The sequence below is a fragment of the Corvus moneduloides genome, chromosome 10, assembly GCF_009650955.1.
Source record: "Corvus moneduloides isolate bCorMon1 chromosome 10, bCorMon1.pri, whole genome shotgun sequence".
Taxonomy (NCBI): domain Eukaryota; kingdom Metazoa; phylum Chordata; class Aves; order Passeriformes; family Corvidae; genus Corvus; species Corvus moneduloides.
Window position 1 is genome coordinate 1918802 of NC_045485.1, and position 27938 is coordinate 1946739.

The following is a 27938-nucleotide window of genomic DNA, read 5'->3' on the forward strand; positions in this document are numbered from 1 at the left end:
TTTAGCCCTTAGGATTATTGATAATATTGATGAATATAGATTACTCTTGATTGCTGTTCTCCTTTTTGAAGTCCCTGTTCTCCAGAGACTTACAAGTGAGCACATGATGTTATGATTACAAATGGAAAAAGCTAAATTCAATGAGACAGTTCTTCTATTACATTTAATTGCTCTGCAGTTATTTTTTTGAGTTCTTTGGGCAAAGGTAGGTTCTTTGTTTCACACTACTCCTCGTTTGTCCGGAATATCCCTTGCTTCTAAAGGAATGGAGAAAAAAAAAGATCATTCCAGTCACCTACACAAGCATGTTAGAGGTGTCATTTCTGTAGTACGTATTGCATTTGCTGTCAGTTTTGAACAGGGCTTTTCTAAAAATGCAATCAGGAATTTTAGTGCTTGCATTAAACTTTAGAATTCCTGTGGTGACATCATAAAACCAGAGCAGTGGAGGCTTTAAATAGCAGGTGCACTCCTGCTAGCTGTGCTTGTAGGGATGCAGCCACCCCTTCCTGGCTGGAAAACGCGTCCTGCTTTTGCACACGCTGCCTGATGCTCTCCTACTGCCGTTTTCTTTTCCCTGCATCATGGAATTCTTCAAGGATTATCCAGTCTCTCTCCCTAAGAGCACTTACTGTGGGTGTTTTCAGTCTGCAATTTCACCATGAGGATGTCTGTTCCTAGTAAGCTTGGCTAGAAATACTGGCAATTAATCTGTGTTTTGTGCAGTGGTTGAAGCTGCATTATTTCCTGCAGACCTCTGTCATCTCAGGTATCATCACTTCCACAGGTGTAGCAAACCACAGTAATTCACTGAAATTCAAAGAAGGTTCTAAATAATGGGAGTTTATTCCATAAAGGTGACTTACTAGGTAATGCAGGAGTTGTTTTTAATCCATTGCACATCATTTATTTACTAAATTAATGACTTTTGTTCCAACAGAATGTTGGTATTTGAATAAGTTTTTTTAAACTTTTTTGTAAGATGGAATAATTTACTTTGCAAGTAAGTTTACTTACTTCAACTTACTTTCAAGTAAGGAATAGGTATGATAAAACTTTCTTGAGAAATACTTAACAGCAGCAATTATCACAAGTATCTAACAAGCATAGTTCATTATTGGTGTATGAAAGGGAACAATGTGGGGAATTTCAATTAGGATTGAATGTGACTTAAAGTGCCATGTTAAAAATCTTAGAAATTAATGTTGCATTTATTAGGCATGAAGAGTATCAGAATGTTTTTCCTGATGTATCTACTCTTTGCAGTCCTTGCACAGAAAGGACTCGAGCTTAGGAGTGAAGAGGTAATTAATTTTTCAGTCCGTGACTCTTGGATGCCAGTTCCTGTGCACTGGACATCTGCAGGGCTGGGAATGGTAACCCGGCTGGTTCAGGTGACGTGTTCTGCTCACCAGATGTTTTGTGGTAACTCTAGTTCCAATCAGCCTGAACAAATTACCTGGTAGTGAAAAATACTACATTGCACTAATTGTCTTGAAAATCTGTCCCCCTCAAAAAAAAAAAAAAAAAAAAGTTCATTCACACAGTAGCAGAAAAGTCTTCCTAAAACCACTTGATAGATAATGAGGCTGTATAACTTTTATATAACAATAACTTTTGTAAAGGTTTACTCATTTGTACATGACATAGATGTACAAAGCAGCAGGAATATTTTCTGCTTCTTTGCCACTGAATGTGTGTCATGCAGACTGCATCTCGCTGCAGAACTAAATCCCCAGTGGTTTCTGGGAGAGGTGCATTGACCCAAGGGCACAGCCTCTTGTGCTGTCTCAAGGAGATCAGGGAACTGCTGCTGCTGGAGTGATCCAAGCCCAGTCTCCAGCAGATGAAGATCTGTTTCTAGAGCCAGGTGTTTCCCAGCCTGCTGTACCTTCTCCCCAGTGTAGTGCTTGTCACAGCTGGTCATGTTCATGGCACGTTGACTCTTGTAAAACTGCATCCTGCTAGCAGCAGATAATTGACATGGGAGTGTGTATTCCAAAACCAGAGACCAGCCTAATGAAGGTGTATTCTGTGTACTAAAACAATAACTGTATTTTATTTGCACTGAAAATAAACTGTTGTCATGGGATTATACCTGTTAAAGCTTCTTTTTTTTGGGTTAACTTTTTAAGGTTAAAAATGCACTTTACTCCCCAATACGGGGTTGCTGTGTTAACAGAAATATTAAAAATCAAAATGTAAGTTTGGCAGTACTGTTCCCTTGCATCGTTTTGCCCACAAGTGTATTTGGGTTTTTTTCAGTTTCCTCAGTGGATTGCTTCAGTAGCAATGACCTGCTCTTACCTAGTCTTTCTTAAACAGAAATTATACCATCTTCTCTCATGAGATTCATCTTTCTTTGGTCTGTGCTTATGAGACTATGTATGGAAATTTATCTGTGCAAGTGAAGAGGTGACTTTACTGCCTCCTCCACAGCACTGATTCACTTAATCAGTAATTTTATTTTACAGAAGATTTCTAAAGTCCAACTTCCTAGAAGATAACTCCTGCATTTTCACATTCCTTAGCTTAGCTACACACATCACATAGAGCACTGTAAAAGGTGTTTTATTTGAAGAGCACAGATCAGTTCTTCTCCAGGCCAGGAGAGCAGCCTTATACTGGCGATGACCTCCACCTCATTTTTATGCTTGACCTCCTTACTTCGTTCTGCCTGTTACTTTCCAAACCTATGCCATTTTCCCAAGAGCACTTGCTTTTTAGCTGTCACCTGTCTCTGGAGCTTCATATATGGACCCAGTTCATCGTGGTTATGGGAGCTGGTTTGTACATTTCTGAGACTGGAAAGATACTTTGTATTTTCTTTCTTTTGGTGTGTGTAAGATTAAAAATTTGAAAAGCTGCTACAGAAAGCAGTGAGAGACATTGAAAGATTCCTAGGAAAAAGTTTCTTTCTGAATCACATCGTCTCAGTAAACACTTGTTCTCTTTAGCCTTTAATTTTAAATTGATAATATAGCTGGTGTTTTCTGTTGGTGGTTTAAGCCACATTTTTTTACACAGCTGCAGATGAGTTGAAGTTTAGCAGGTATCTTTCCTGGTGCTGTTTTTGTATAGCAAATGCTCCAAGATCCAGGGAAAAAAAGCCCCATAGATAACATGTTAGTGTTTTCAACTTGTATTTCCAGAATGGTGATAATTAAAATCTCTGGTATTAATATTCCTGCTGTTATGCTCATCCTGTACCAAAGAAGACTGGGTTAAAATTCTGCAGGCAAGATAATTGTTTCAGAAAAACTGAAAAGCTTCTTTTTTTTCAGTGTTGCTGAAGAGATGGTCAGACTTCTTTTTTTGTTCTGTGTGCACTTACAAATAGATGGACATTCTCTGTCTTGGATTCTTTTGTCCATGTCATTTGACTTTTCATATATTCTCTAGAATTTTGGCTCTATGTATTCCCTAGCATTTTTTATAAAATTTTTGAAGGTTTCTTTAAAGCTCTATAATAGATTTCATTCAAAAAATACTTCAGACTGAGTAACTTTTCCTCTGAGTGTAAGTTTTTGACTAACAAAGTTTCTGTGTATCTAATTGGAAAAGTTTCATTTTGAAATGCTAGACAATGTGTCTGGTGCTAACATGGAGGGGTATGCAATAACAGCCAGGAGCTGTTGGTGTAGTGTTGGAATTGAATATTTTTCTGCTTCTGAGGAGTAATTTTCCTGTTCTAACCAACATGTTTTCCTGTGGAAGCTCTGAATACTTCATGAGAACATAACACTGCAGTTAGAGCTGCAGTAGGCTTTTAGGATTCTTTCCTGCCAAATTCTGCATCATTTCTTTATCTTATTTTGGGAATTTGTAACATGCTGCTGAGTACATGTCCCTGTCCCTGTAGATTCAAATACAAATCAGTTGTAACCTGCATCACAGAGGGAAACAATATTCTTGTCTGATGTTTTTACTCCTCTGAGGTCAGCAGTGAAAAAAATCTAACTGGTAGTGATTTCCAGAAGCACAGGGTTTGAAGAAGTATTTAGTCTATCCATAACCTGATGTGGTGGGGTGTGTTTGATTCCTGTATCCTCTGGTCTGGTCTTGAAAGAACAGTCTCAACATGTTGTCATAGGAAACCTGTGTCACACTCTTTTTTTTTTTTTTTTTTTTTTTTTTTTTTTACACATTGAGAAGTAGTGGCAGCATTTTTTCCCCTGTACTTTAAAAATCACATCTCTCTTGTTTTGTTCACAGCTGTGACATTAGTAAATGAATCTGAGGACAGGCTTTTCCACAAATTGTTGCCAGCACTTTTGTTAGGAAACCCACTTAGACTGGTGATGGTCCCCTTTGCCTTTCTTCTCATAACCATATATGTTACCTTTACATGTTCTCCATATTTTTTCCCCCTGGTTTTGATATATCTGAGTTACTGAAGTATTATTTGGATTGTTTTATCCCATTTCTTCCTGTTGACATCTCTCCCTTTCTTTGTTAGGTTTTATTGCACAAAATCCCTGGTAAGTTTTGAACACCATATTTTTCCCTGTCTCTCTGTTCAATCACATGTGAAGAGCTTTATTTTGGATCATTCATGTGCTTGTAAAATTTAAAATTATACATGGGGACACACAGAATTTTAGAGAGCTTCATAGATATTTGTACAACCACACTGTGAAACAATTATTTAATAAGGGACCTATTTTTAGAATTGAAGCAGAAATAAAAAAATATTTGCATTTCTCTACTTAATTAGAAACTTCAGTGTTACTTTTAAATCTGAAAGAGGAAAAGATTTTTTTAAATTTCAGAATAATTAGGTGGCAAGAAAGAGAGGACTGGGAGTGTGGTGGTGATATAGGAAAGTCGGGAAAATAAGAGCACTAATGATGCAGAAATTTAAAGTAAGACTGAAAACATTCCTTGTTTCTCTCTCTCGCCTGAGCTCATGTCTGCTGCTTAAAATTTCAAATGAAAGGTTTCTCTCTTAGGTTTCTGTAACACTCTTCAAATCATTGTTTGTCTCCTGCATTTCAATTACACTTTTTCACTGAGATTGTTATTTTTTTAACTTCGTTGTGTTTTTCCTCATTAGCCTCAAGATGACAACTGAATTAGACACGACTGTATGATAGTGCAATATTTCATGTGATAATTACATGCCAGATTTTTTTCTGTTTCAGTTCATGGTATTCTGTTCATTGGGTGGGTTTCTGTCCCCATAATTTTTCAGCCCTTTTGTATTTCAGTTGCTTGAAAATTGGCCCTTTCTGCTTGAGATGAGAGTTCTGTCTGCTCAGAAAGAGCAGTGCTTTGTAACTCAGTGCTCTGCTTTCTGCCAGCACTTCATTTCAGTAGACCTGCTGCTTCTTAGTTTGCTCAGCCTTGGTGGCATTGCAAAATGCAAAGAGCGACTTGAATGGCCTCTATCTTCATATCCCTTCTTGGATCTTTTACACTTGCTAATTGGATTATTGACTGACACAAATCTTTTCCTACAGTCTATACAAAGTTTGATAATCTTTCTGTTGGCCCCCTCACCTCACCCCGGCCCTGCTGCTGTTCACATACTACTGAGAGTATTGTCAGTCATGCAGTTTTTGCCCTAGAACCAAAGAAAATGGTTTTCCCAGTTTCTGTGTACCTAAATTCAGTATTTCTTCGCTTGAAATTATAATGGACTCATGATTATGACGTGTTTTGTAATGGTAAACTGTCAGAAATAGCTTACATGTATTTTTTGGTTGGCAAGAAGAAAAACAGCTTTCCTGCAAGAGTGCTGTCCCTTAAAGTGAGCACCTGGCTGGACACGTGCTCATCTGGTTCTGGTCAGATGATCATTCGTGGCTGTCCTTAAATGTAATTTACTTGACTGACAGTTGTTAGTACTTCTCTCAATGGGATGTTAAAATGGTAGGAACCTTCCCTGTCATCTTAACCATGAAGACACATTGAAAGCTATTCTCCCAGTTAAAGAATATCAAGTTGACTGAAAGGTCTTGGTGGTCCTTCTGTGTTGGGTGTTTTTATTGAAAGATTCTGGGTTCACTTGGCAGTAAGGGTATACCAAGTTATATAAGAGACTTCTTGTACCTTCTTTTACTGAGATCCACGAATACTTTTCATAGTTTTTAGCAGCTTTCTGAGAGAATTCTCTGGTCATGTGGCCACACAGGGGTTTGAAACTTGGATTAACCTCTAAACTAGGTATTTGGGCTGTTCTTTTCTATTGCAACAGCCATAATCACCAGCAGAACTCAAATGAGCATTCAGCAGGATGTTAAAGGAAATTACTACTGGAAATTACTACTAAAGGTTACACGTAGCTTTTCTGGAAGTCTTTGTTCCCTTCCCAGAGCTGGGAGCTAAGTAATCTGACTTTACCACTTAGAACCTTGACTGAAATTTTGGTCAAAGCAGAGATCTAGAGGCAAGGAGGTACTAAACTCTGCAGTGTCTGCCCTGATTTCCTTCCTTTCCCCTCTGTTAACTAAATTGCCAGGCTGAATTTTAGGATGCACCAAAGTTTCTTTATTAGCTTCAAGTTAATGTAAAAATACATGTAAATTGATACTGTGTTTTTGTGAGTTTCAGAAAAACTATCAAACTTTGGCTTTGCTTAATAGTGTCACACAGGTGTAACAGGCGAAGGCTTGACGAAAGTGTGCTGGTGGAAAGGCTGGGGATCTTGACTCCCTGTTGGCAGCCAGTAACCACACCAAGTCACCATTTTCAGTAATTAGTGACCAGAACTAGTTTCTTAGTGTGTGTTTAGAAAAGGCCACTGAAGCTACTCTAGGTTCAGTTCATCTCAAAGTAACATCAGTTTCTGGGAGCTTGGCTTCAGGCACCGGTTTTTAACTCATGCCCCACTTTGGTTTTGATTCATAAAATACAAGTGTATGTTCTGACTATTCAGTAGTTACTTTGACATAAACTATCACTGTGAGACTTTGTGTTATTTGATACTCTGATCAAATTCATTTATTCTGGTTTGGCTTTTTTTTAAGTTGATGGTACAGGCTGTAGGCAGATTCCCAAACACTTGTTTGGTTCATATTTGGAGGACTTGACTGGGAACATTTTAATGTGAAAAATTTTTTGGTCTGTGTTTACAAAATAATATACTGCCCAGCAGTTTGATTCTGTACCTAGATATAAAGCCACAAAGCTATGGAAACTGCAGAGTCATGATTGAAAAATAATTGAATTTCTCATCTGTTAAGTTCATGCTTTTTCTTGCTTCGAAGGGCCATACATTGTTCCGCTCTTGGACACAGCTGTACTCGTCCCTGTTCTATGTTCCCCTGTTCTGTGCCATGCTGTGTTTAGATGAGATCAGTCCTGTCTGGTGGCTCCAGACAGTCAACACTCCTTAGAGGCAGTGCAGGCTTTGTCAGATCCAGTGACTAGTGCCAGATACTTGAAAGGAAAGTGCCAGAAAACAAGCAGTAGAAAACTGTGGGACGCTCTTACTGAGGGAGTGGGGGTTTGGCTCCTGTCAGCTGTTAATGTTATGAAGCATGAGAGTTTTTCTTATAATTGCTGTTAATTTTTAATGTTTCTTGTATGATATTTTTCTTATCATTAAATGTAAATGCCCTTGTAAATAAATATTTTCTGTCAATGAAAAGCAAGTGTGTTGCTGCTTTCAAAGTAGGCTGGCTAATTTTTTAACAGAAAAGAACATCTAGTCCCAGCTACTTTACAGGTAATGTAAACAGCAAAAAAAAAAAAAAAAATTATGCCACCTTTTGCAATTAAAAAAACTCCCTTTTAATTCTCTGCTAAGTACATGCAAAGAAATCATAAATAATATGCAGTGAGAATTTTAGTCAATAACTATGCCTGCGTGCAAAGTAGAATCCAGTCTGTGTTTCATAAATAATTTAACTGTGAGGAAAACCCGTCTTTGTCCTTGAACTCCGCTGCATTACTGCTAAGCACTCGCATTTCTATTTGGAATAAGAAGGTGTTGGAAGTTTTAATGTGGTATATCTTCTCTTTGGACACTTTCTGCCCTTTTTTCCCTGTCATTTCTCTTGAGCTAGCTCTGAGCTTTCTAATGGCTTTTTTGTTTAAGATTAATACAGACTTTTTAATTAGAAATACTGACTGCTGTATTGCAGTAAAGCATTGTGCTGCATCTAAAGCATCATCACATAAGTGATCTCTCTGTAACGGAGCTGCTCTTAATGATATAAATAGGTGATTAAGTGCATAAAATTGTGGTAAGTTAAAATATCTGGATGCTGATTAAGCAAAATTAGTGACATTTTAGTAATATTTTTACATACTAAAATAACTTACTGTTGATAATTATGTGGTCAATCTAGAGATGACTTAACTGTGTCTTAATGATAAGAAATTCTGAAACATGCATATTTAATTGATTTTGTTTTTGGTTCTCACTAAGACAATGTTAAACACCTCTTGACATTTTACAGGTTGTGGTCCCAGTCAGGCTTGTTTTGTCCTGATATGTTTTACAGCATAAATAACCTGATCAGGTGTAGGTAGTGATAACACTGAAAAATAAATTCAGGAGCTAGAAAAAAGAATATATGTCTAAAAGGAAAGGTATCTTTAGAGTGTTTGTAGACTCTAGCATGAACATACTACTCAATGATTAAAAAACATGGACCTGACACCACAGATCTAAACTAGCAAGCATCTTCAGCTATGTGAATTTTGTTTCTGTTCAAAACAATTCATTTCAGCTTTGGAAGTTGCTCAGTGAATTGAAGAATTTAAACAATCCCTCTCAGTTTAACATGAGTGTAGCGAAAAACGTAACCCTTCATGATCAGGTCAGGTCCCAGGTACACTGGAACTCAGCTGCTTTTCTTCTCCTTGCTGTAAGCAAGCACTTACAGAAGATACTGTCATTGAATTTCCACAGATGTAAAGAATTCAGATCGCTACTTGCCTTTACTGGTAATTACATGTAATATAACAACTTTTATTCATTATTCTGTACAGTGCATTTACCATTACAAGCTGTGCAAACACACAGTTAGCATTAAATTTAAACTTGTTTTGCCAGTTCATTAGGGTTTTGTAGAATTCAAACTGTTCGCTGAGTGGTATAAGTTTGGGACTAGCATATACAAATTTTAAACTCATTTATGGAAAAGTAATTTGTTTACCCACACCTGTTTCATTAGTGTTTAGTGATTATTATTGTTTCTTAAACTCCTGATTTCACAGATCATACACCTGTTACAAGAGCTTTTGTCTGTGAAGAAATTATAGAAGTGTAAGGAAAAGAAAATTATTTGTAAATTTTTAAACAAAGATGAATTATGTCCCATTCTGTTGCTGGATTAGTGGAATACTAAGGATCTAGAAAACATCCCCTGTAGGTAGATGAAAACCAGCAGTCTCTCTGCTGTGTCTCTGGATAACAAGTTCAATAAACTAGGAGAGAGCTAGACTGAGCAACAAAGGACAGTAAAACTTGTGCTTGTGGTACAGAAGTCTGAAAGTATGGTGGGAGGCATTATTCTTAATCCAGTGAAGACTGAAAGGAGCTTTTCCCTTAATTTATTATGCACCAACCTCCCACATTATGCTAAAAAGCACAAGCTGGCTGTGTATCTGTAGGGGGAGGGTTTCTATGGTATTCATTCTTGGAGTGGAGAAGAGGAAGTGCAAGAGCTCGTAGGACAGTTCACATAACTTGATAGGGCAAAGAAGACTAAATTATAGAGTTAAATATAAACCTACCCTTCTGCTGACCTGATCAGTGGGATCAAGACAGTACCCAGGCTGTTTTAGGTGTGAGGTATTCAGTTCCTAAGTGAGCTGTACATGGAAGCAGGGAAGTGCTGGGGAGTGGGTAACTGTCAGGTAGCATTTTAAAAGCCTTTCATAAAAATGGAACAGGCAGAATAATCCAATTGGCCTAATAGGCTAGAAGCAAATAGTAAATTTTAAGGGAATTATGTGGAAAACTTAGAATTCCTTTCTGCTAACATGCTTGTTTCCATTATCTTTGACTTGCAGGTCTCTTTTCTGTCTCCCTTGTCCTCTCTTTTTTGGGGGTGGAGAACCTTAGTTTCGTTGATAGTTAGACCTAATGCTTCTTTGCAGATCCCTTGGAAATAATCCTCTGCAAAGGCCCTGCTGTTAGAGAGGTGTGCTGTTGTTTTGGGGATACAGAGTACAGGAAGGTGAATGTCAGCATGTGGTGACAAAAAGGCTTCAATCTGACCAGGCCAGGTGGGGGATACACAACTCTATTTACTCCCCATTTAGAACAGTGTAAGAGAACCAGGGGTCTTTAAAAAAATAAATCCAAGTAAATAGAATTCGAAATGAGAAACAGTATCATTGCAGTTAAATGATTATGTTAATTCTCTAAAATATAAACAGTTATAAATATCCATTTTCTTTGGAACATGGGTGTTAAAATGTTAAGATGCCTTAAGGCTGGTGTCTTTGTGTGTATACATTCACATAATTGCTGAGAAGGATCTAGAAATTTTCCAGTATCATCTATCAAATTCTCTTTGAATTTATGTGCATTCAGAATGGGGCACATCCCATGGGGAAAGAATGTAAAACAGAAAAGTTAAGCTACAGCAATAAACCTGATATATCTGTAACTGCTATACACAGTTGCATTATAAAATATTGGATATCTTATAAACTGTAATATAGAGACAGTGATTCAAACCAACTTTTTTTACACTGTAAGCTATATTCAGAAAGTCATAAATGAGTGTGAGGAGGGAAAAAAAAAATCATGTCCTTAATTTATGTGTACTTTTTCAGACTTCTGACATACTTTATTTGATCAAATAGCATTACACATAATCCTATTATAGCTTGTTATGCCTTTCACTAGCCAGGATTTCTGTTTAGTGTCTTTTAAAGAACAACCCTTCAAAGAAATTGGCTAGATGTACTAACAATCAGTATTTTAATTAAGAGGATTGTAACTAAGGGCACTCAAAACATTTATTATGCATGTGAAAGGTAATAGTAGGGAACTACTTTTGTATCTGAGCTTTTTAAAGGTGCTAGATATGCCTGCCTTTGTTTTTCTGCAAATTTTTTAAATGGTTGAGAAAAGTTATAATAAGTAAAACCAACAAGTGTTAGTATATGGGTTTATGCTCAGACATTCACTCATGATTTTAAATGAGTTGAGTTTCTCAAAAATCTTTGCCTTCAGTCTTTCATTTTAGTTGGTTTATGGGCCTTCCATTTCCACAACTCCTACACAATTCACACATTTCAATTCATTTATCCATAAAGCATCCCTGTTAGACAGGGAATTGTTAATAAGGTCCATGCAAAGGAGCAGGAGTTGTTCAGGGAGGAATTCTCACTCCGAAGCTCTGATCAGAGAGGCAGACGTGTGTGACTGCTGAAATTACTGAGCAAAAGCTGTTGTCAGCAAACAGGGAATGTAAACTGCAGAGATTTGCATGAATTAAGGTTTTCTCAGCTTGGCATTTGGGGACAAGGGGGTTTTGTACCAGAGGAGAGGCTGATTCCCAACACTAAGAACTGAAAACAACTGTGAAATAAAATCTGTGAGGTGGCTTTTTCCTGGAATGTTATTTTAAATGTATTTTCTGCATCATGTGTCTCATTACAGATAATAGTGTGTGCGTCTACCAGCAGAAAGAAGGAAAAGCAATATACAACATCAGTTGCTTCAATTTTAAAAGAAATTAAGAAAGGTCTGATTAGATGATGCTATTCAGTTATTTTGGTTATGTAAATGTTCTGAGTTAGTTCATCCCTTAGAAATAGTTCATTTAAAGCATATTTGTTGTAGGGAAAAATTTATTTTCTCTTGAGAATGCTTCATTGCATTAGGAACCTAAAGCTAAGTGTGTGATGATCCCATTTCTGCAGAGCTTTGGCTGAGATGGCTCTGCTGAGGGCAGGATGCATCACCGGCTAGATTACAAAGGAGGGTCCCAGTTTTCCCCTCTGCTGCCATAATCCAGAGTGCCTTGGTTGAAAGAACGCTCTCTGCAGGAACTGCCAGTTAGCTGTTTAATCATACAAAGATTATAATGATAATGTTTTTCAAGAATATAAGTTTCTTCTGATCCCCATGAACAATATTAATGTGCTGATAGCCAGAAGCCTTTTGATAAGTACACAGTAATTTATCTGCTCTAATTACAAGTTCTGAGTGTCCTGGCATCTTCTCCTGCTTCTCAGCTCTGTGCTCTGGGCTTAATGGGTAGTGACTATCAAACTTGGCTCTCAAAAGCCCATCAGCCTGGTGCTGTGTGTCACTGTCTCTCCTTTTTGAAGACTTTGGAAGGGTTGATGCTTCAATTGCTCTGTTTAAGATTGCCCATTCTAAGCCTTACTTTTCTCAGGGTACATATTTGTATTTGGGCTGGCTTAACTCAAGAAGAGCCTAAACCAGGGCCTTGCACAGGATGAGCTATCACCCAGGCATGGCCTTTCACCAGCATCACTTGTTTTGTGGATGCAATCTTTTCTGTCAAGCAGAGTTAGCCCTACATCTCCCTGTGCTTTTCCATTGCTAATTGTCTGTATTTCAGGAGCAGCAATGCCAACATCACTCCAGTCCCTGCGAGTAGGGGTTGTTACAGTTTTGCTGGGCTTTGTTTATTTCATACCTACGGTGGTACTCAAGTATTCTTGTCTGAACACATTTTCATACAGTTGAACCAAGTATTAACTTTAAGGGAGTGTTTTTCTGTAAGGGCCTGGTTTTGCCCTTGACTTAAAATGTCCTGTCTTTCCCTGGGAACTGCATGATAGCAACTACCCACAGAATATCCTTAGCTGGAAATTTGCAAGCGTGGATTCCCCTCCACTGTGGAGGAGGAGCACTTTCTCCCTTACTCCTGGCTGAACTGTTCCTTCCAAATAAACACTGGGAAGCAAGATTTGTTCAGCATTCAGCTTCATGTTTCAGTCGAGAGACTTAGTCAGAACAAATGCAGACAGTGCCTGTCACTTCTTTCTGCATTAGAAAAGCCAGAGAGAAAGGAAATGCAGCACCTCAAGAGTGCCTCTCTGCTGGTAGCCCAGACCACCAGAGCACATTGACAGTCTTGGCAACTTGAGGATATTGCTCCTCTCTGAAGCCCTGCGTATTCCAAAGACAATTCTGCCTGCTGTGGCTGGGGAGGAGCTGGGTTCCTTCATCTATATTGTCAGTCAGTTGTTAAAGTTGTTCCCATATACTTACCAAGGCTGGATTCATATCTTCTTTGGTCAAGAACCTCTTCCCTGTCTGTCCTTTCCTCCAGAGAAGAGGAAAGTTGCACTCACTTGAGAGTGTACTCCATGTGTTATCAGTTTGCTTCTGTCTTAAGATACAAGTATATTACTTACTCCTTTCTTAGCTAGCACTCAGTACTCTTCCAGTACTTTGTTAGACAGACACATTCCTGGAATCCTGTTCCTATCTCGCTTCTTCAGTGAACCGAGACCATTCTTCTACTTTGCCATGTATGTAGACATAAACATTGGGGGGTAGGAGAAAGGGGAGAATTACTTCATTAACAGTACTTCTAATTGGGGATTCTTGTCAATTGTGCCAATTTGCTAAACGTATAGAAGTGTTGTGGCCCTGTGTGCGTTCTGCTGTGCATTTTGCCATAAGTGCACCTGAGGGATCTCTCAATAAACAGTAACTGCTTTTATCCTTTTAATCGTTGGTTTGTGATTTCAGGGCTCATAAAGGCTTCAATTCTAATTTGATTTTTCTGTGGCCTCAGGAAAATTTCAACTGATACTTATTTTTAATGTCTTGTCAAAGTGAGATCTGTATTAAGACAGCTTGTGCTGCTTGAACTTACATGTTCCACTGTGTAGCAAAGCAGTCTGTGTGGGAGCTGTCTGGATTGATGGGAGTCCTTAGTCTTTTGTGGAGTATGCTCCCATTCTTCCATGCCATTTATGACTTCAGTGCCTTTGTGTTGCAGGCAGAGCCTCCTTTCTCAAATTGCTTTTTTCTCCAGTTACTGCATGCTGCCTCATTTTCTGGGATGGACTATTACTGTTGGCTCTCCCTTGAAGTGGGCTGGTGTGGAGAGAGATTGGAGAAAGAAATTATTGTTTGTTATTTCTTCTCTGAATTCCTATAGTTAACCTCAGAAACCTCATTTTGTCATGCAGCAGGAACAGGCTTTTTTGTTGTTTTTTTTTTTTTTAATGGATTTTAGCTCATCTGAACAGCACTGATTCTCTCTCAAGGTCAGTCAATTTAAAAGGAAATTATATCACAAGGGTTTTTCTCTGCTAATTCTTAAGCATTGGAAAAACCTGAGTCCCTGTAAACTGAGAAGAGATCACATCTCATAAGATATCTTTTCATCATATGCTAATTTAGTTTTCAGATCCATTAATTTCTTTGCTTATTTTCTGACAGGACAGCAAAAGGATAGTACTGATAAGATAAGAACAAATAGGAATTTGCTTTATATTTCTACAGTTTTTCACTGAGAGTGAAGTGTAACAGAGTCATTTTACCTCACCACCTCCATATAAATGCTTCATCAGAGTTACATTTAAAATACTGTGAAATTGTATAGGGCCAAAGCCTAAAGAAAAGTATCAATTTAAACAGAAACTTCTTAGATAATTTTTCCAGTGAGCTTGATTTGAGGGCATAATCTGAGGAGAAAATGCTCCTATTAATTAGTGGGAAGGAAGGCAAGCTAAATGACTTGGAAGAGATTTTATTTAGTTTATGTTTTGTAACCTGTGCTCTGTGATGTTTTTCATTCAGTTTTACATTAGTTATAAGGTGTGCACCCTGTAATTTTTCAGTGTCTTTTCAGTGTCTGTGAAATCTCAGAATGGACGATTTTTATCTTCTTAACAGGACATGGAGCAGATGTGAAATGTGTTGACTGGCATCCAACAAAGGGATTAGTTGTTTCAGGAAGTAAAGATAGCCAACAGCCCATCAAGTTCTGGGATCCAAAGACTGGCCAGAGCCTTGCCACACTGTAAGACTTTTGATTTGCTCAAATATAAGCTAACTTTATAAAACAGTTTTTTCTTAATTCCTTTCTTACCTCCTTTCATCACAACTTTTCGGCCATACACAGTTGCTTCAAACATAAAGCTAGTGCTTTTAGCTGTGCAAGAAAATCCAGAGGTTATATGAAGACAAGTCTGTACCTGGAAAATTGAGACTTTAATATTTGTTATTTAAATTTACTTTGTCCTTTTTCACAGACAGTCTAGTCACACAGTTCTCATTCAGACTGAGATATGGAAAAACAAATGAGGTGTTTCATCTGGCTGATGAAAACTTTCTTATGGGGCAGTAGAAACATGCCCAGTAACTGGATACTGTCTCAGCGAGTGCTACCAGTTGCTCTGAAGTAAAAGACCAAGGTCAAAGCACAGGGCCTTCGCACAGAAAGCCCTGGTGTTCTGCTTTAGTAGCCTGAACTGCCTTGTTATTGACCTGAATATTTGTGACTGGCAAATTTTTATCTCTGTCTGAGAAATCAGTTTCAGGACAAACAATCTGTTTCTCTCTGCTTGCAGACATGCTCATAAAAACACAGTGATGGAGGTGAAACTGAATCTCAATGGTAACTGGCTGCTGACAGCTTCTCGTGACCATCTCTGTAAGCTCTTTGACATCCGTAACCTGAAAGAAGAACTTCAGGTCTTCAGGGGTCATAAGAAAGAGGCCACAGGTCAGAATTTGTTTTATTATGTAGATTGTTATTATTAAGCTTGGATTAAAAGTTAAAATTATTTCCATTAATTAGAAATCCTGGTATTACACCTTCTGATTGTGGCTTACTGTGTGTTTCAGCTGTGGCCTGGCATCCTGTTCACGAAGGGCTGTTTGCCAGTGGAGGATCTGATGGGTCCTTGTTGTTCTGGCATGTTGGGTATGTGGCATTTTCATCAGCACACTGGAAAGATGTTGGTCAGTTGTGCAAGTTGTTAGCCTAAACACGAAATACCTCTTTTCCCCTTTGAATCCATATTTAGCCTGCATATTTATGATAATAGTTTTTCTCTGTACATGAGGAATTTGTTAATATGCTTCATTTATGAAGAAGTTTTCCTGTAGAAATGTGCTTCAAAGGATACAATTGCTTGCACAAAACCAGCCATGTGTCGAGATGGTGATGAATGGTTGAAACTCCTAGTTTCTTAAAGCTTGTTCTGAGGTGCTGTAATTATTTTGGTTTTAAATGTACAATTAAAAATCCCTTCATTACGGAACTGCCTATTAAAACCACTGGGAACAATCAGTTCACCCAGCAGAAAAATGACAGAGGCTTAAGTTTGACAAGATAGGGGATAGAGGATGAACAACAACTGAATAGCAAAAGTTTTCTCTTGTAGCTGTAGGAGATATTCAGCTGTGTTTGACTGATTTTCTCTTTTTTTAATGCATCAGGGTTGAGAAGGAGGTTGGTGGAATGGAAATGGCCCACGAAGGAATGATCTGGAGTCTGGCATGGCATCCCCTCGGACACATTCTCTGTTCAGGCTCAAATGATCACACCAGGTAATTCCAAGTATTTAAAGAGAAAGTCTAAGGAAATGTATGTACTTTTAGAAACTAGAACAGTGCTTGGCATCTGTGAATAGATTGGGATGGTTCTGTTACACAACCAGTGGCCAAAGCAGAGACACAACTTACATTATTAGGAGGCACTAGGTGGCACTGACATTTTATATTGCAAGGTGGAGTCTAACTTCTTGTCCTTGCTCTAAGGAAGCCTTAAAAAATATTACAGTTTTGGTTTGTGGGAGCTTTTAAATCCACTGAAGAAATGTTTAAAGAAGGAATTCTTGTAGTTTCTTGCTGAAGAAATACTCTTATCTCCACAGCAGTTTTTCCTGCAGATCATCTGCTGGTAATGTCTTTTGACATTGCAGACATGTTCAGAGGCTGTAGGTTGCATTTTTAGGTTGGACATGCTATAACCATAGTGCATTTTATAAATGCAGTAAATTGTTGTGGGGCCATGTGCATATTTAGTGTATATGAAAAATATACTTGAGCAAGAAGGTTTTGGAATGGACTAGAAATTTTTTTTTCAGGATCTGATGTTGATGCCTTGTACTTACACACGTTACACTTTGAAGTACCTTCTAACTTGTAACTATGCAATTCATTACAGTACTCGTTGGGGTTTTTATTTTTGGCTTGAAGCTCATATCCTGTGTTCACATCTAGAGCTGAACTCGATTTAGTAAGAGTTGAATCCTTATATAATCAAGATACTATACTAAAAATCAAAGAACTAATTAGATTAAAAGTTGTTAATGCTCTTGACCCTTAATGAGATCATATAACTTCCTTTTGACAGCAAGTTTTGGACTAGAAATCGGCCTGGAGATAAAATGCGAGATCGTTACAACTTGAACCTGCTGCCTGGGATGTCAGAGGATGGTGTGGAATATGGTAAGGCACTTTCCTCAATATGGAAGGAAGACAATTGGGGTCAAGAACAGGCCTAGGTCATTAGGTGATGCTTCTGGGTCAGGTGAGGAAGCAGAATTACAGCATTGGTGACCACTGGGGCAAAAATATCTTTTTCTAAGGATGATTTTACTTTCCACATTGTCAGCAATCATGATTCCAACAATGGGTTTTATTCTGTTTCCACAGCTCCAGGAGGTAAGACCTGCTCTGTCAATCACAGGAAGGAGGTTTGGCTCTCCCTCTGGCAAATATCTCCAGTTTACTTTTCATCCTGAAAATGTCATCTGTCTTCAAGGCTTCCCACAGTGCTGAACTGCAACAGGAAAAGCTTTCAAATTATTGAATTCTACTAAAAGCTTTAAACTTTACTCCCCTCATAAGGATTTAGCTCAAAAATTTTAGGCTGCTCAGGAATGCCCAGCTCAGTGGCGTGCCTCAGCCACCTGTAGTTGCATCTGTTTCTTCAGATTTTTGATTATTTGCCTTTTTTTTTTTTTTTTTTTTTTTTTTGGGGGGGGGGGGGGAGGGGGGGCAGGAAATGAAAATGCAGGACTTAAATACAATTTAAGTTTTAAAATATATAGATTTGTTATAACAAAAATAGGACTGGTTATGGGTTATTATTTCTTTTTCTCAGCTTCTACCCCAATGTAACTTTCCTGAAAGGACATAGTTTCTGACCTTTTGGGGTTGATTTATGAATCTGAACTTGCAGTTCTTTTAATACCCCGTAATTCATGTATGAAACTAAATTGTGACCTACCAGTTGTAAAATACGTATTTACTACTGGAATGTGATACTAATGGTAAAAGCATGTGAGAATCTGAAGGGCTAAAATGGTAACGTAAAGAAAAATTTTCCAAGTATAAATATTTTTTTTTTCTCTAGATGATCTGGAGCCCAACAGCCTGGCAGTTATTCCTGGGATGGGAATACCTGAACAATTGAAAATAGCCATGGAGCAGGAGCAGATGGGTAAGTAATAGCTATGGGGAAGCATTCTCCTGAGCAGTCCAGATACTGTGTGACTTCTTTTTCATTCTTTTCCTATTCTTTGGGAGCATAGATGCTCTTTTCTAAAGTTCTGTGTTGTTCATATTTGCAATGTAAAGAAGGATGAGCTGAAAATCTCTGTGAAAAAAATAAAGGGTCTTTCTGTAAGCCAGCATTGCTCTGACTGTTTGTTTCCCTGGTGCCAAAGGGAAAGATGAGTCCAATGACATTGAAATGACAATCCCAGGACTGGATTGGGGAATGGAGGAAGTAATGCAAAAGGACCAAAAGAAAGTGCCACAGAAAAAAGTTCCCTATGCAAAACCAATACCAGCACAGTTTCAGCAGGTAAGTACATGATACACAGTGAACAGAACAACCTGATATTTTCCCAACTTCAAAAAGTGTGTGTCTTTTGAAATGTTTTGGATTTTCGGTATCAGCTCTTCTGTATCAACACCCAGTGCAACTTACCACAGTAGCTAGTTTAATTACTATTTAAACATAAAATATTTTGTTAAATACCTTCTGTCTTATATCTGTGCCTGGGAAGAAGTTATAAAATATGGAAGTTTTATTCAGCATTGTTTTTACTTTCAAGTATCCATACTACAAAATGTTTCAGCATATCCTTTCTCATTGCTGCCATGTGTTGCAAATGTGTTGTTCTACAGAATTAATCTTGTGTTTCCTAATCTTTATAGGCATGGATGCAAAATAAAGTTCCTTTGCCTCCCCCACCTGAGCCATTGAATGATAGAAAGGAGGATATTAAGCTGGAGGAGAAAAAGAAATCACAGGCAGAGATTGAGCAGGAAATGGCAGCACTTCAGTACACAAACCCACAACTCTTGGAGGTATGCGTGGAAACACAGTTATTAACAAGTTTGCTTTAAAGTGAGCAGCTTCCTGTGGCACTTTCACCTGTTTGGCTGTTTTCACCTTTTTACAAAAAGACATCTAATTGACAGAATATTGCACTTAATGCGTGATTGTGTGAAACCCTCAGTGAGGCCCCCACATCTCAGTTTGCCAGTACTGATCTGTGGGTCTCTTTGGTTAGTAATTTGTCTTTAGTTAGTTATTTCTGTTAATTACAAGGAAAGAATTCTTAAACTCCTGTGAAATGGGATGAGTGCTTCTGATTTTTAGTTGTAACATACTTCTGTGCTTAGTTAATTTTCTGGGTTTCTTTTTCGGACAGCAATTGAAGATTGAGAGACTTGCACAAAAGCAAGCTGAGCAAGTGCAGCCACCACCCCCAGGAGGATCTCTCCATGGACCTCAGCCTTTCCCAGGGCAAGGCCCAATGTCACAGATGCCTCAAGGGTTTCAGCAGCCACTTCCACCTCAGCAGATGCCAATGAATATGCCTCAGATGGGACCTCCTGGTCCACAAGGACAGTTCAGACCTCCAGGACCCCAAGGACAAATAGGACCTCAAGGTCCATTACACCAAGGAGCTGGAGGTCCACAAGGGTTCATGGGACCACAAGGACCTCCAGGCCCCCAAGGGCCCCCACAAGGAATGCCACGGCCTCAGGATTTACACGGACATCAAGGAATGCAGAGACATCCGGGCCCTCATGGGCCAATGGGGCCCCCAGGTCCACAGGGTAATGCTGGCCCACAGGGACACTTGGGACCACAGGGCCTGCCTGGGTCTCAGACTCATTTAGGACCACAGGGCCCACCTGGCCCACAAGGTCACTTGGGTCCTCAGGGTCCCCCTGGAGGTCAAGGAATGCAGGGGCCACCTGGTCCACGAGGAATGCAAGGACCCCTTCCTCACGGCATGCAAGGAGCTCCGGGATCTCAAGGGATGCAGGGCCCTATATCTCAAGGGCCTTTGATGGGACTTAATCCAAGAGGGATGCAGGGTCCACCAGGACCCAGAGATAACCAGGGACCTAATCCACAAGGAATGATGATGGGTCATCCACAAGAAATGAGAGGTCCTCATATGCAAAGTGGTTTACTAGGACATGGCCCCCAGGAGATGCGGGGCCTTCAGGGACCCCCGCCTCAAGGTACAATGCTGGGACCGCCACAAGAAATGCGTGGGCCACCTGGTCCACAGGGCCAGCAGGGACCTCCACAAGGCTCTTTGGTGGGGCCTCAAGGAAACATGCAAGGACCTCAGGGACAGCCGAACCCTTCGAGGGGGCCGCACCCTTCCCAGGGCCCTCTGCCCTTCCAGCAGCAGAAAACACCTCTGTTGGGTGACGGGCCTCGTCCCCCATTCAATCAGGTATGTGGTGGTCTTCGTAACAAGGGGAGTTTTAAGAACGTGGGAATGATAACTTGTGCAGTAGGAATGCACAGCAGGAGCTGAGAGAATGGAGGTTGGGTATTCCTTGGAGGACTGAGGCCTCAGGAAAACTGAAGTGATAATAAAAAGGGTTATGTAGCTTGGAAACAGCAGAAGGTGTCCCTGCCCATGGCAGGGGATTGGAAATAGGTGATCTTTAAGGTCACTTCCAAGCCAAACTATTCATGATTCTATGGCAGGTAACTGTGGAAAAGGGATTATTGGGAATACTAGTACAGAAACCAGTCTGCTATGAAAATGTGTAACCTTAAGAGAAACTCCTTTTTTTTTGCCTTTTCTTTTTTTTTTCCTTTTTTTAATTTAGAGACACTGAACTTTCTTAAGTGGGGTATTTCCTGGGGAGCAGACAAGCACTACTAGCACTAATAAAAGTTGAATTTAAAGAAACTGAACATAAGAAAACTCATATGTATTAATTAAAGCAAGGTACTGCCAACTCTCAGTTGTCCAGAGTAGTTAATCTGAACTATGGGATGAATTTATCATAGATGCTGACACACCTGGAATCAGCTTAGGTCTGGTTGCACTTAAGAGTTCACTCTAAGAGCAGAGGAGCACAGAGGGACACAGCTGTCCTGTTTCCTGCCTCTAGCCACCTCTACTTCCCAGGGCACGAGTTCAGAGACAGCGTTGTCCAGTGTTAACTCCTCAGCGCGCCATTTACCGAGGAGCAGGAGAGGAAGCACAGTTATGGGATGGGTTTGTGTAGGACTGACCCGGGTCTAGTGGGGTGAGCACTGAGCTGGAAGTGCTGAGCAGGCCCTGGATGTGTGCTGACAGCAGGGAGCTGTCCCCATGCCCTGCTGCCTCAGCATCAGCTCCAGGAGGGTTCACCAGCTCAGCAAGATATCACACATAGCTGGCCTGGAATACTGGGCAGTGCTGCTTATAGACACACCAGTTGATTCCACGGGAGTCAAGTCAGGCTTTGGGAAGTCTGGTTTGGCACCAGCTGCAGCCTGTTTACCCATTCCATTTTCTGCTCTACTACACATCTCCCAGAGCTCTTGGTGGTTATTGCCTCTCATAAGCTCCTAGCTGGATAGCACCAGTTCTGTGCTTTGTCTCAATTGTCTTCAGTGCTAGGTGAATTTTGAAAGGGAACTTTGGAAAAAAATCTACTTAATTAAAAAAAAAAAAAAAGTGTGGTGTTTTTTAACCAGAATTGTCTCTTTTAGACCTGCACTCAATAGTTTCAGTCAAAGCTTTAGAAATGTAGAGTACTTCGTGTGTAGTCCAGTACCAATCACAATGAGGAACTGAATATTCAAAGGAGCTTTAGTTCAGGGATTCCTTTTCAGATTGAAGCAGAGTAGCCTACAAATCGTGGGCTTATTTGATATTTTTTCCTTGCAAATCAATAATTCCCTCCAGAAGGCTGTTAATGTGCTGCTGTTGCTGAGATTTCAAAAACATCCAAGTTACACAAATGGGTGTTGGTTCCCCAACTATATAACTTAAACCAGCAGAGGTGTTTCTTTTTGCTGTCCCAGGGAGACTCATTTTTCTTTGAGAATAATTACCATGTTTGTGGAGCGCTGTCTTTGTCTGCCCTTGCCACTGACGCTGTTTGGAATTCAGTAGGGTGCTTTTGGCAGGTGGCTGGTTATTTTCAATGAATACTGCTATCTTAAAGGCTTTTACAGATACTAAAAAATGAAATAGTGAGGTATTTTAAATCATCCTTCCTTGTGCACCTTTAGTATGATAATGGGTTTTAAAACTTAACTGTTTTAAAATTCATAATGTCAGGTTTTGCTCCATTTTGCTTCTCCGTAATATGAATATAGCAGTAGTTCTTGTTTAAAAAGGCCCCCTCTGTGATTGTTTTTAAAAACAATAGACTTTAGTTTGTTTTGTGTTCTGAATTTGGCCTTTTTCTTCTGTAAACTTGTACAAATCACTTGTCTTCCTTTTCAGTAGCAGAAGTGTGTGAACATCTGCTTTATCAAAGGCTTGTGACATGAATACAGAACATTATAGATAATTGTAAGGGTTAGTCTCCATGTAAGGTATCACTGTTACCTGCACCACCTGTACACTGGAAGCAGAGGTTTGCTGGGATACACAAGGCCATTTCCAGCTTTTAGTAAAATACCTCTTTCTGAGCTCTGCATATTTTCCAGTTTCAAGCCCAGTTTGAGGCCTGGAATGAATTTTGAAACAAAAATATGAAAATGCAGAGTTAGGGCTCTGTGTTCCCCGCTTGGCAAAGCATGGTTTGTTTGTAATAAAGGTTTCTGCTAAGGAGAGTTATTTACTGAGTGCTAAAAACTGTTGCTTTGGTTAAACACTTCCATAAATGGAAGAAGTTCCATAAAATTTATTTTAAGTAAGCATCTGCTAAATATTTGGGAAATCCTGGAACTCCAGCAAGGTTTTGGTCAGGAACAGCAGAATCGCTGTGATAGCTGGCTCTTACCTGGTCAGAGGATGGATTTGTTCTGGACTCAAGTCAACATTCCATCACTAGGAAAGTATTTCGGGGGATTTTTGGAGGTTTTTTTAATGGGCATTAAGCCAGATCTTTTACTTTGCTTATTTTCCCAACATTCTTACAAAATTACTCAATGCAAATATGATGTTTGTGGTATATATTTGTGAGCTTTCTTGTGTTTATCACCTACATTGCAGTTGAATATAAGTTTCTAATTTAAAACGATATTTCAAGATATGATGGGAGAAATGCACAAATAAACTTCCTGCTTCTCTGCAGCCATTAAAAAAAAAAAAGGTAGTGTTTCTCCAAAATAAATTTAGAGCATTAAAATTATTTAACTTTGATTCATGGAGAAGTTAAGCAGTGTAATTATGACCTGGTGGTGTGCTGGAATACACAGGTCTTTAAGTATTTCCAGACTGCCTGCAGTCTGGAAGGGTTTTAACAAGTCAGTGTGAGGGCCAAGTCTAAATCTTCCATACTGGACATGTCTAGGAAAAAATTACATGTTTAGGGGTTTCTAGTAAGGGTTTGGGGAGGTATTGGTTTTTTGGTCATGTCAGTAGAAGATTTTGTATAGCAATCCTGCAGGTTTCAGCTCTGTCTGGTTCATATTTTTATTGTTGGATTTTATAGCTACAGTGTAAATTCTGTACATGCCCCTTTTCGGTTCCAGTCAAGCACAAACCCCAGGTGATGACTTTTTGTCAGGCCTGTGCTGTCTAAAGGCAGAATCAGACCATTGTCTGAACACAGTTTTCCAACCAGTGTCACCACAGCAGGTCCAGTGTAAATGTGGTGCCTGTAGAAGTCTTTCATGAGTCTGTGACAGCAGCTGAATTTAAAGAGCATTATTTTATCCTTTAAAATTCACCCAAAAAATGAGAAAAAATACCAGAAGACACTTACATACTTTATTTTTTTTTCTTTGGGATGACACGAAGCACACAAACCTCTGCCCACCCTACTGCTTCTGCTTCAGAAAGGAGGGACTGTGGCTCCTAGCTTTAGCCCTGTCAGTGCTGAAAACTCGCTTGTTTCATGGTGCTTAGCTGGGGGTTAGCACTTTTTTTTATCCTGAAACGAAGAAAAATGAACTTTGCCATCATGTTAAAAATGTAACTCGTTATTTCCATGTTAACAACTTAGAGGTTTAGAGAAGAGGTTCCTGTACGGCCCTGATGTTTTCTCTCCCATCCCAACATTCTTGGTAATTATTTTTGTACATATAGTTTCTCTTTTTTGTTCATTTCCAAATGAAGTCTCTGGTCTGTGAAGCTCTTTCACTGCCTGTAAATCAGTACGTGATATTTTTCAAACAAATTTACACATTTTCCTCATCTAGAGGAATAGAATATTTGTATTGAATACTCAATAAATTCAATACATTCTTATAGAATATTCATACTCAGGAAGAATATGAGCTTTATCATCTTTGGTTGTAACAGGTAAAATGTGAATACTTGAAGTGCTGTTTCCTATAAAATGGCGTGTTTCTCAGGGACTGAAGCATTTACTGATGTGAATGTCTGAAAACTGAGGCTGAAACCATTGGAACATGAGATGTTTCTATTGTACAGCCTGTGCAGATGCAGACTTTATGGAAGAAAAATGTTTTGCACTCTTACAAAAATTATTAATTACTCACACATTACTCACAATTCACGTGGCTTTTCTTCTTACATGCTCACAGGATGGACAGAACCCGGGTCCTCCTCCACTGATACCAGGCCTGGGGCAGCAAGGAGGACAAGGTCGTCTGGGCCCTCACAACCAAGGACCTGGTCTTAATAAAGGTAATTAAATATATTGTCTGTTCTCCTGGGAGTCAGTCCCCTCAAGGAGGGGCTGTCCCAGTGCAGTGCACCCAGACAGAAATGGCTGGAGCACAATGCAGGGCCTTGGCTGAGAGAAAAGCTTCCATTGATGTGGGCTGGAATAGACAGGAAAAATTTTCCCAGAAGTATTGTTTAATGTGAAATTTATTCCATATGCTTTCTAGAACTGTATGAACTAGAGCATCCTAAAGTGATCTAGAAATTGTTACAGAAACCTGCTGTGATTTCTTTTGCCCTCAAGGTGATGCCCGTGGTCCACCAAACCATCACCTGGGCCCGCTGTCGGACAGACGGCACGAGCAGAATAGTGGTGGCCCCGAGCATGGGCCAGAGAGGGGCCTGTTCCGAGGGGGCCAGGACTGGAGTGATGGCAGAGACAGCAGGGGCATGCCAGACAGACGGGGACCTCACCCCGATTTCCATGATGACTTTGATCGACCAGACGACTTCCGTGATGACTTCCATCCCGATAAGAGATTTGGCCATCGGTTACGAGAATTCGAGGGGAGAGGAGGCCCACCATTGCAAGATGAGAAATGGAGACGGGGTGGACCTGGGCCTCCCTTTCCTCCTGATCACAGGGAATTTGAAGGAGGTGGTTCAAACCGTGGGCCTCCTGGTGCTTGGGAAGGACGGAGACCTTCAGATGACAGATATCCACGGGATCCTGAGGATGCACGCTTCCGAGGAAGGCGGGATGAGAGGTAAGAATAAATCTATTTCTCTTTCTTGGGTTAAAGGGTAAATGGAGGGAACTCTTTTATTCCTGGTTTCCTTTTTATTAAGGAGTCTATCTGTTTCAGATTTATAAACTGGAAACCAATAAGGAAATGAAAACTCTAATATACCTGAGTATAGAGTCCATAAAAATCATTCAGTAATAGAAGAAAACTTGAAAAATGGTCATTGTACACAGCAGCTTCCGTGTCTTTAAACAGTAAGTAAAGAGAAGGGGGAAAGTTTGTAGAGAAGATCCAGTGACACAGGATGAAGATCTGAGACCGTTTTGACGAAAATTGAGAGGAGACTTAAAGGTTAAAGTGACAAACTTTTGAACACTAGAAGTGGATTTTGAGATTCTGTCTCCAGTCACAAACTACAGCATGACTGTAGAGACTGTAGGATGAGATGCAATGCCCTTGTAAGGAGCAGGAACAGTGATCTGACTGCCAGATGGAAGGGACAGAGTTACAGCATCTGTTGGACTGTCGAGACTATTTTTTCATGCGTTTGCTTGTAGGAATTTTATTTCTCTTTCTGACTAATTTCTTAATGCCAAGTGAAGAACTCAAAATTAATCTGATTTACAGCAATGTCCTTGTCATTGCTCACAATCTCGGAATAAATCACAAAGGCATAAATTTGCTTTTAGTTACCAATGTAAATATGGAGGAATTAGTGCTGTCTCCGAGATTAACTGTCAGCAAAATTGCTCCAGATTTATGCTAGTTTGATTAAGTGAAATTTGGCCTCCAAGGTCTAAGCCTCTCACTGACCACCAAGTCTCTATGTATAAGAACATGTGCTTGTACAAATATGCTGTGGTCTCCACATAATGTGAATTTTGTGTGTTTTAGTTGCCTTTTTAATCATTTTCTTACATTCCTTTTACTTTGCATCTATACAGCTCTTCTTTTAGCTATTTTCTGCCTAGCTCTGTAAGATGTAACTTCCTTTTGTGTGAAGAGTATGAAAAGAAATGAACAGTAACTAAAAGAAGGTAACAATTAAAGCCATTTTTAAAAAGTAAAGCCAGAGAGAATCCAGTTGGATGGTCCAGTGGTCCAATGGTCTGCATCACAGAACTCTAAAAGCAGTTTAGCAGACAAGACTTTTAGAAGCTTAGTAGAGATTTTCAGATCTTATATTGAAAATGCTTAGGGACTGGAAAATATTTTATTATGGTCCTGATTCTTGAAAAGTTTCAGGAAGGGAAACAAGAACCTTGTGACCTGTAAACCTGACTTTTGAACTAAGAGTTAAGAGTATTCTATTTATCAGAGTACAAGTGTTTGCCCAGAGAGCTTGAAATGAAATGGCACAGGGCCCTAAAAGGCTCATTGTGCTTGTAAATTTGATGATTTTCTTGGAATGAAGGTGAACTAGGTGCCATTTACTGCAGATGCTGTGGTGGACTTAAACCCAACCACTCGTTCAGCTGACTTGGTTTGAAATTGAGATTGTAACTGGTTTGATCAAGCATGAGAGGCAAATGTGTGTATGTGTGTTTCTCTCTAATTTCCCATCCTTTTCATCCCTGTCCTGTTCTTACTCTACCTGTGCATATCCACATGATGCTTCTACTGCAGAGACCTGCCTCTTCCTGCCTGCTAATCTGCACAGTGTGTAGTTGTGTACAGTAAGGTCCTAGGCCTCGGGGAAGAAGATGTGAGAGCAGTCAAACAGGAACTGAACCCGATGCAAGGCAGGGTTTTATGTGTGACTGATATGAAAAGGCAAATAAGGATATCCATAACACAATATTGGGAGCTGTGGCTATGTCAGGCGTAGGTATCGTAGATTTCAAAGCTCAACTGTGTCCTTAAGTTGCCTGGAAGACATAGGAAAGGCCCTGTTCCTGCAGCCCCGGGGCCTTGTGTTGAAAATCTTGATAATTTCCAAGTCGAATCACACCATATCAGTATTAAAGTGGGAGCCCCTCTAAGAAACCTCTAGAGGACTGTGCTGTTTCAAGGCTAAACAATATTGCTCTGTGATTATTTGAACCATTTGTACCTGAAACTGTTGAGTTTCTTTTCCCAAACCATCCAGGTTAATGTAAATGGTTCATGGTCCATACACAGCACTCCTCCATCCACTGTTGTACCTGTACAGGCACAGCAGCCTCCTCTCTGTATTGTGTTTGTTTTCTGGGAGGTGGAGACAGACCTATTGTTTTTTATTAAAAACAATGTAAAAGTTTAAAAACATTGTATTGTGTTATGACT

General features: G+C 39.6%; 1 protein-coding gene across 7 annotated transcripts in view; it reads left to right on the forward strand.

Annotated features, from left to right (window-relative positions):
• The window catches only part of WDR33 (WD repeat domain 33), a 69761-nt gene that overhangs the window by 35356 nt on the left and 6467 nt on the right, over positions 1 to 27938 (forward strand). Inside the window, exons 8-20 of one of the 7 annotated variants that reach the window (XM_032119546.1) lie at positions 14801 to 14927; positions 15478 to 15632; positions 15755 to 15833; positions 16352 to 16462; positions 17271 to 17365; positions 17573 to 17581; positions 18276 to 18362; positions 18589 to 18728; positions 19085 to 19237; positions 19585 to 20631; positions 24846 to 24948; positions 25232 to 25694; positions 25794 to 27841. In XM_032119546.1, the coding sequence (XP_031975437.1) occupies positions 14801 to 14927; positions 15478 to 15632; positions 15755 to 15833; positions 16352 to 16462; positions 17271 to 17365; positions 17573 to 17581; positions 18276 to 18362; positions 18589 to 18728; positions 19085 to 19237; positions 19585 to 20631; positions 24846 to 24948; positions 25232 to 25694; positions 25794 to 25824 (2600 nt within the window). In that variant the 3' untranslated portion in view covers positions 25825 to 27841. Of the gene's footprint in view, positions 1 to 4215; positions 7595 to 14800; positions 14928 to 15477; positions 15633 to 15754; positions 15834 to 16351; positions 16463 to 17270; positions 17366 to 17572; positions 17582 to 18275; positions 18363 to 18588; positions 18729 to 19084; positions 19238 to 19584; positions 20632 to 24845; positions 24949 to 25231; positions 25695 to 25793; positions 27842 to 27938 lie in introns of those variants that run through there. The other 6 variants (XM_032119545.1, XR_004242092.1, XM_032119550.1 and 3 more) reach the window with 6 other exon arrangements.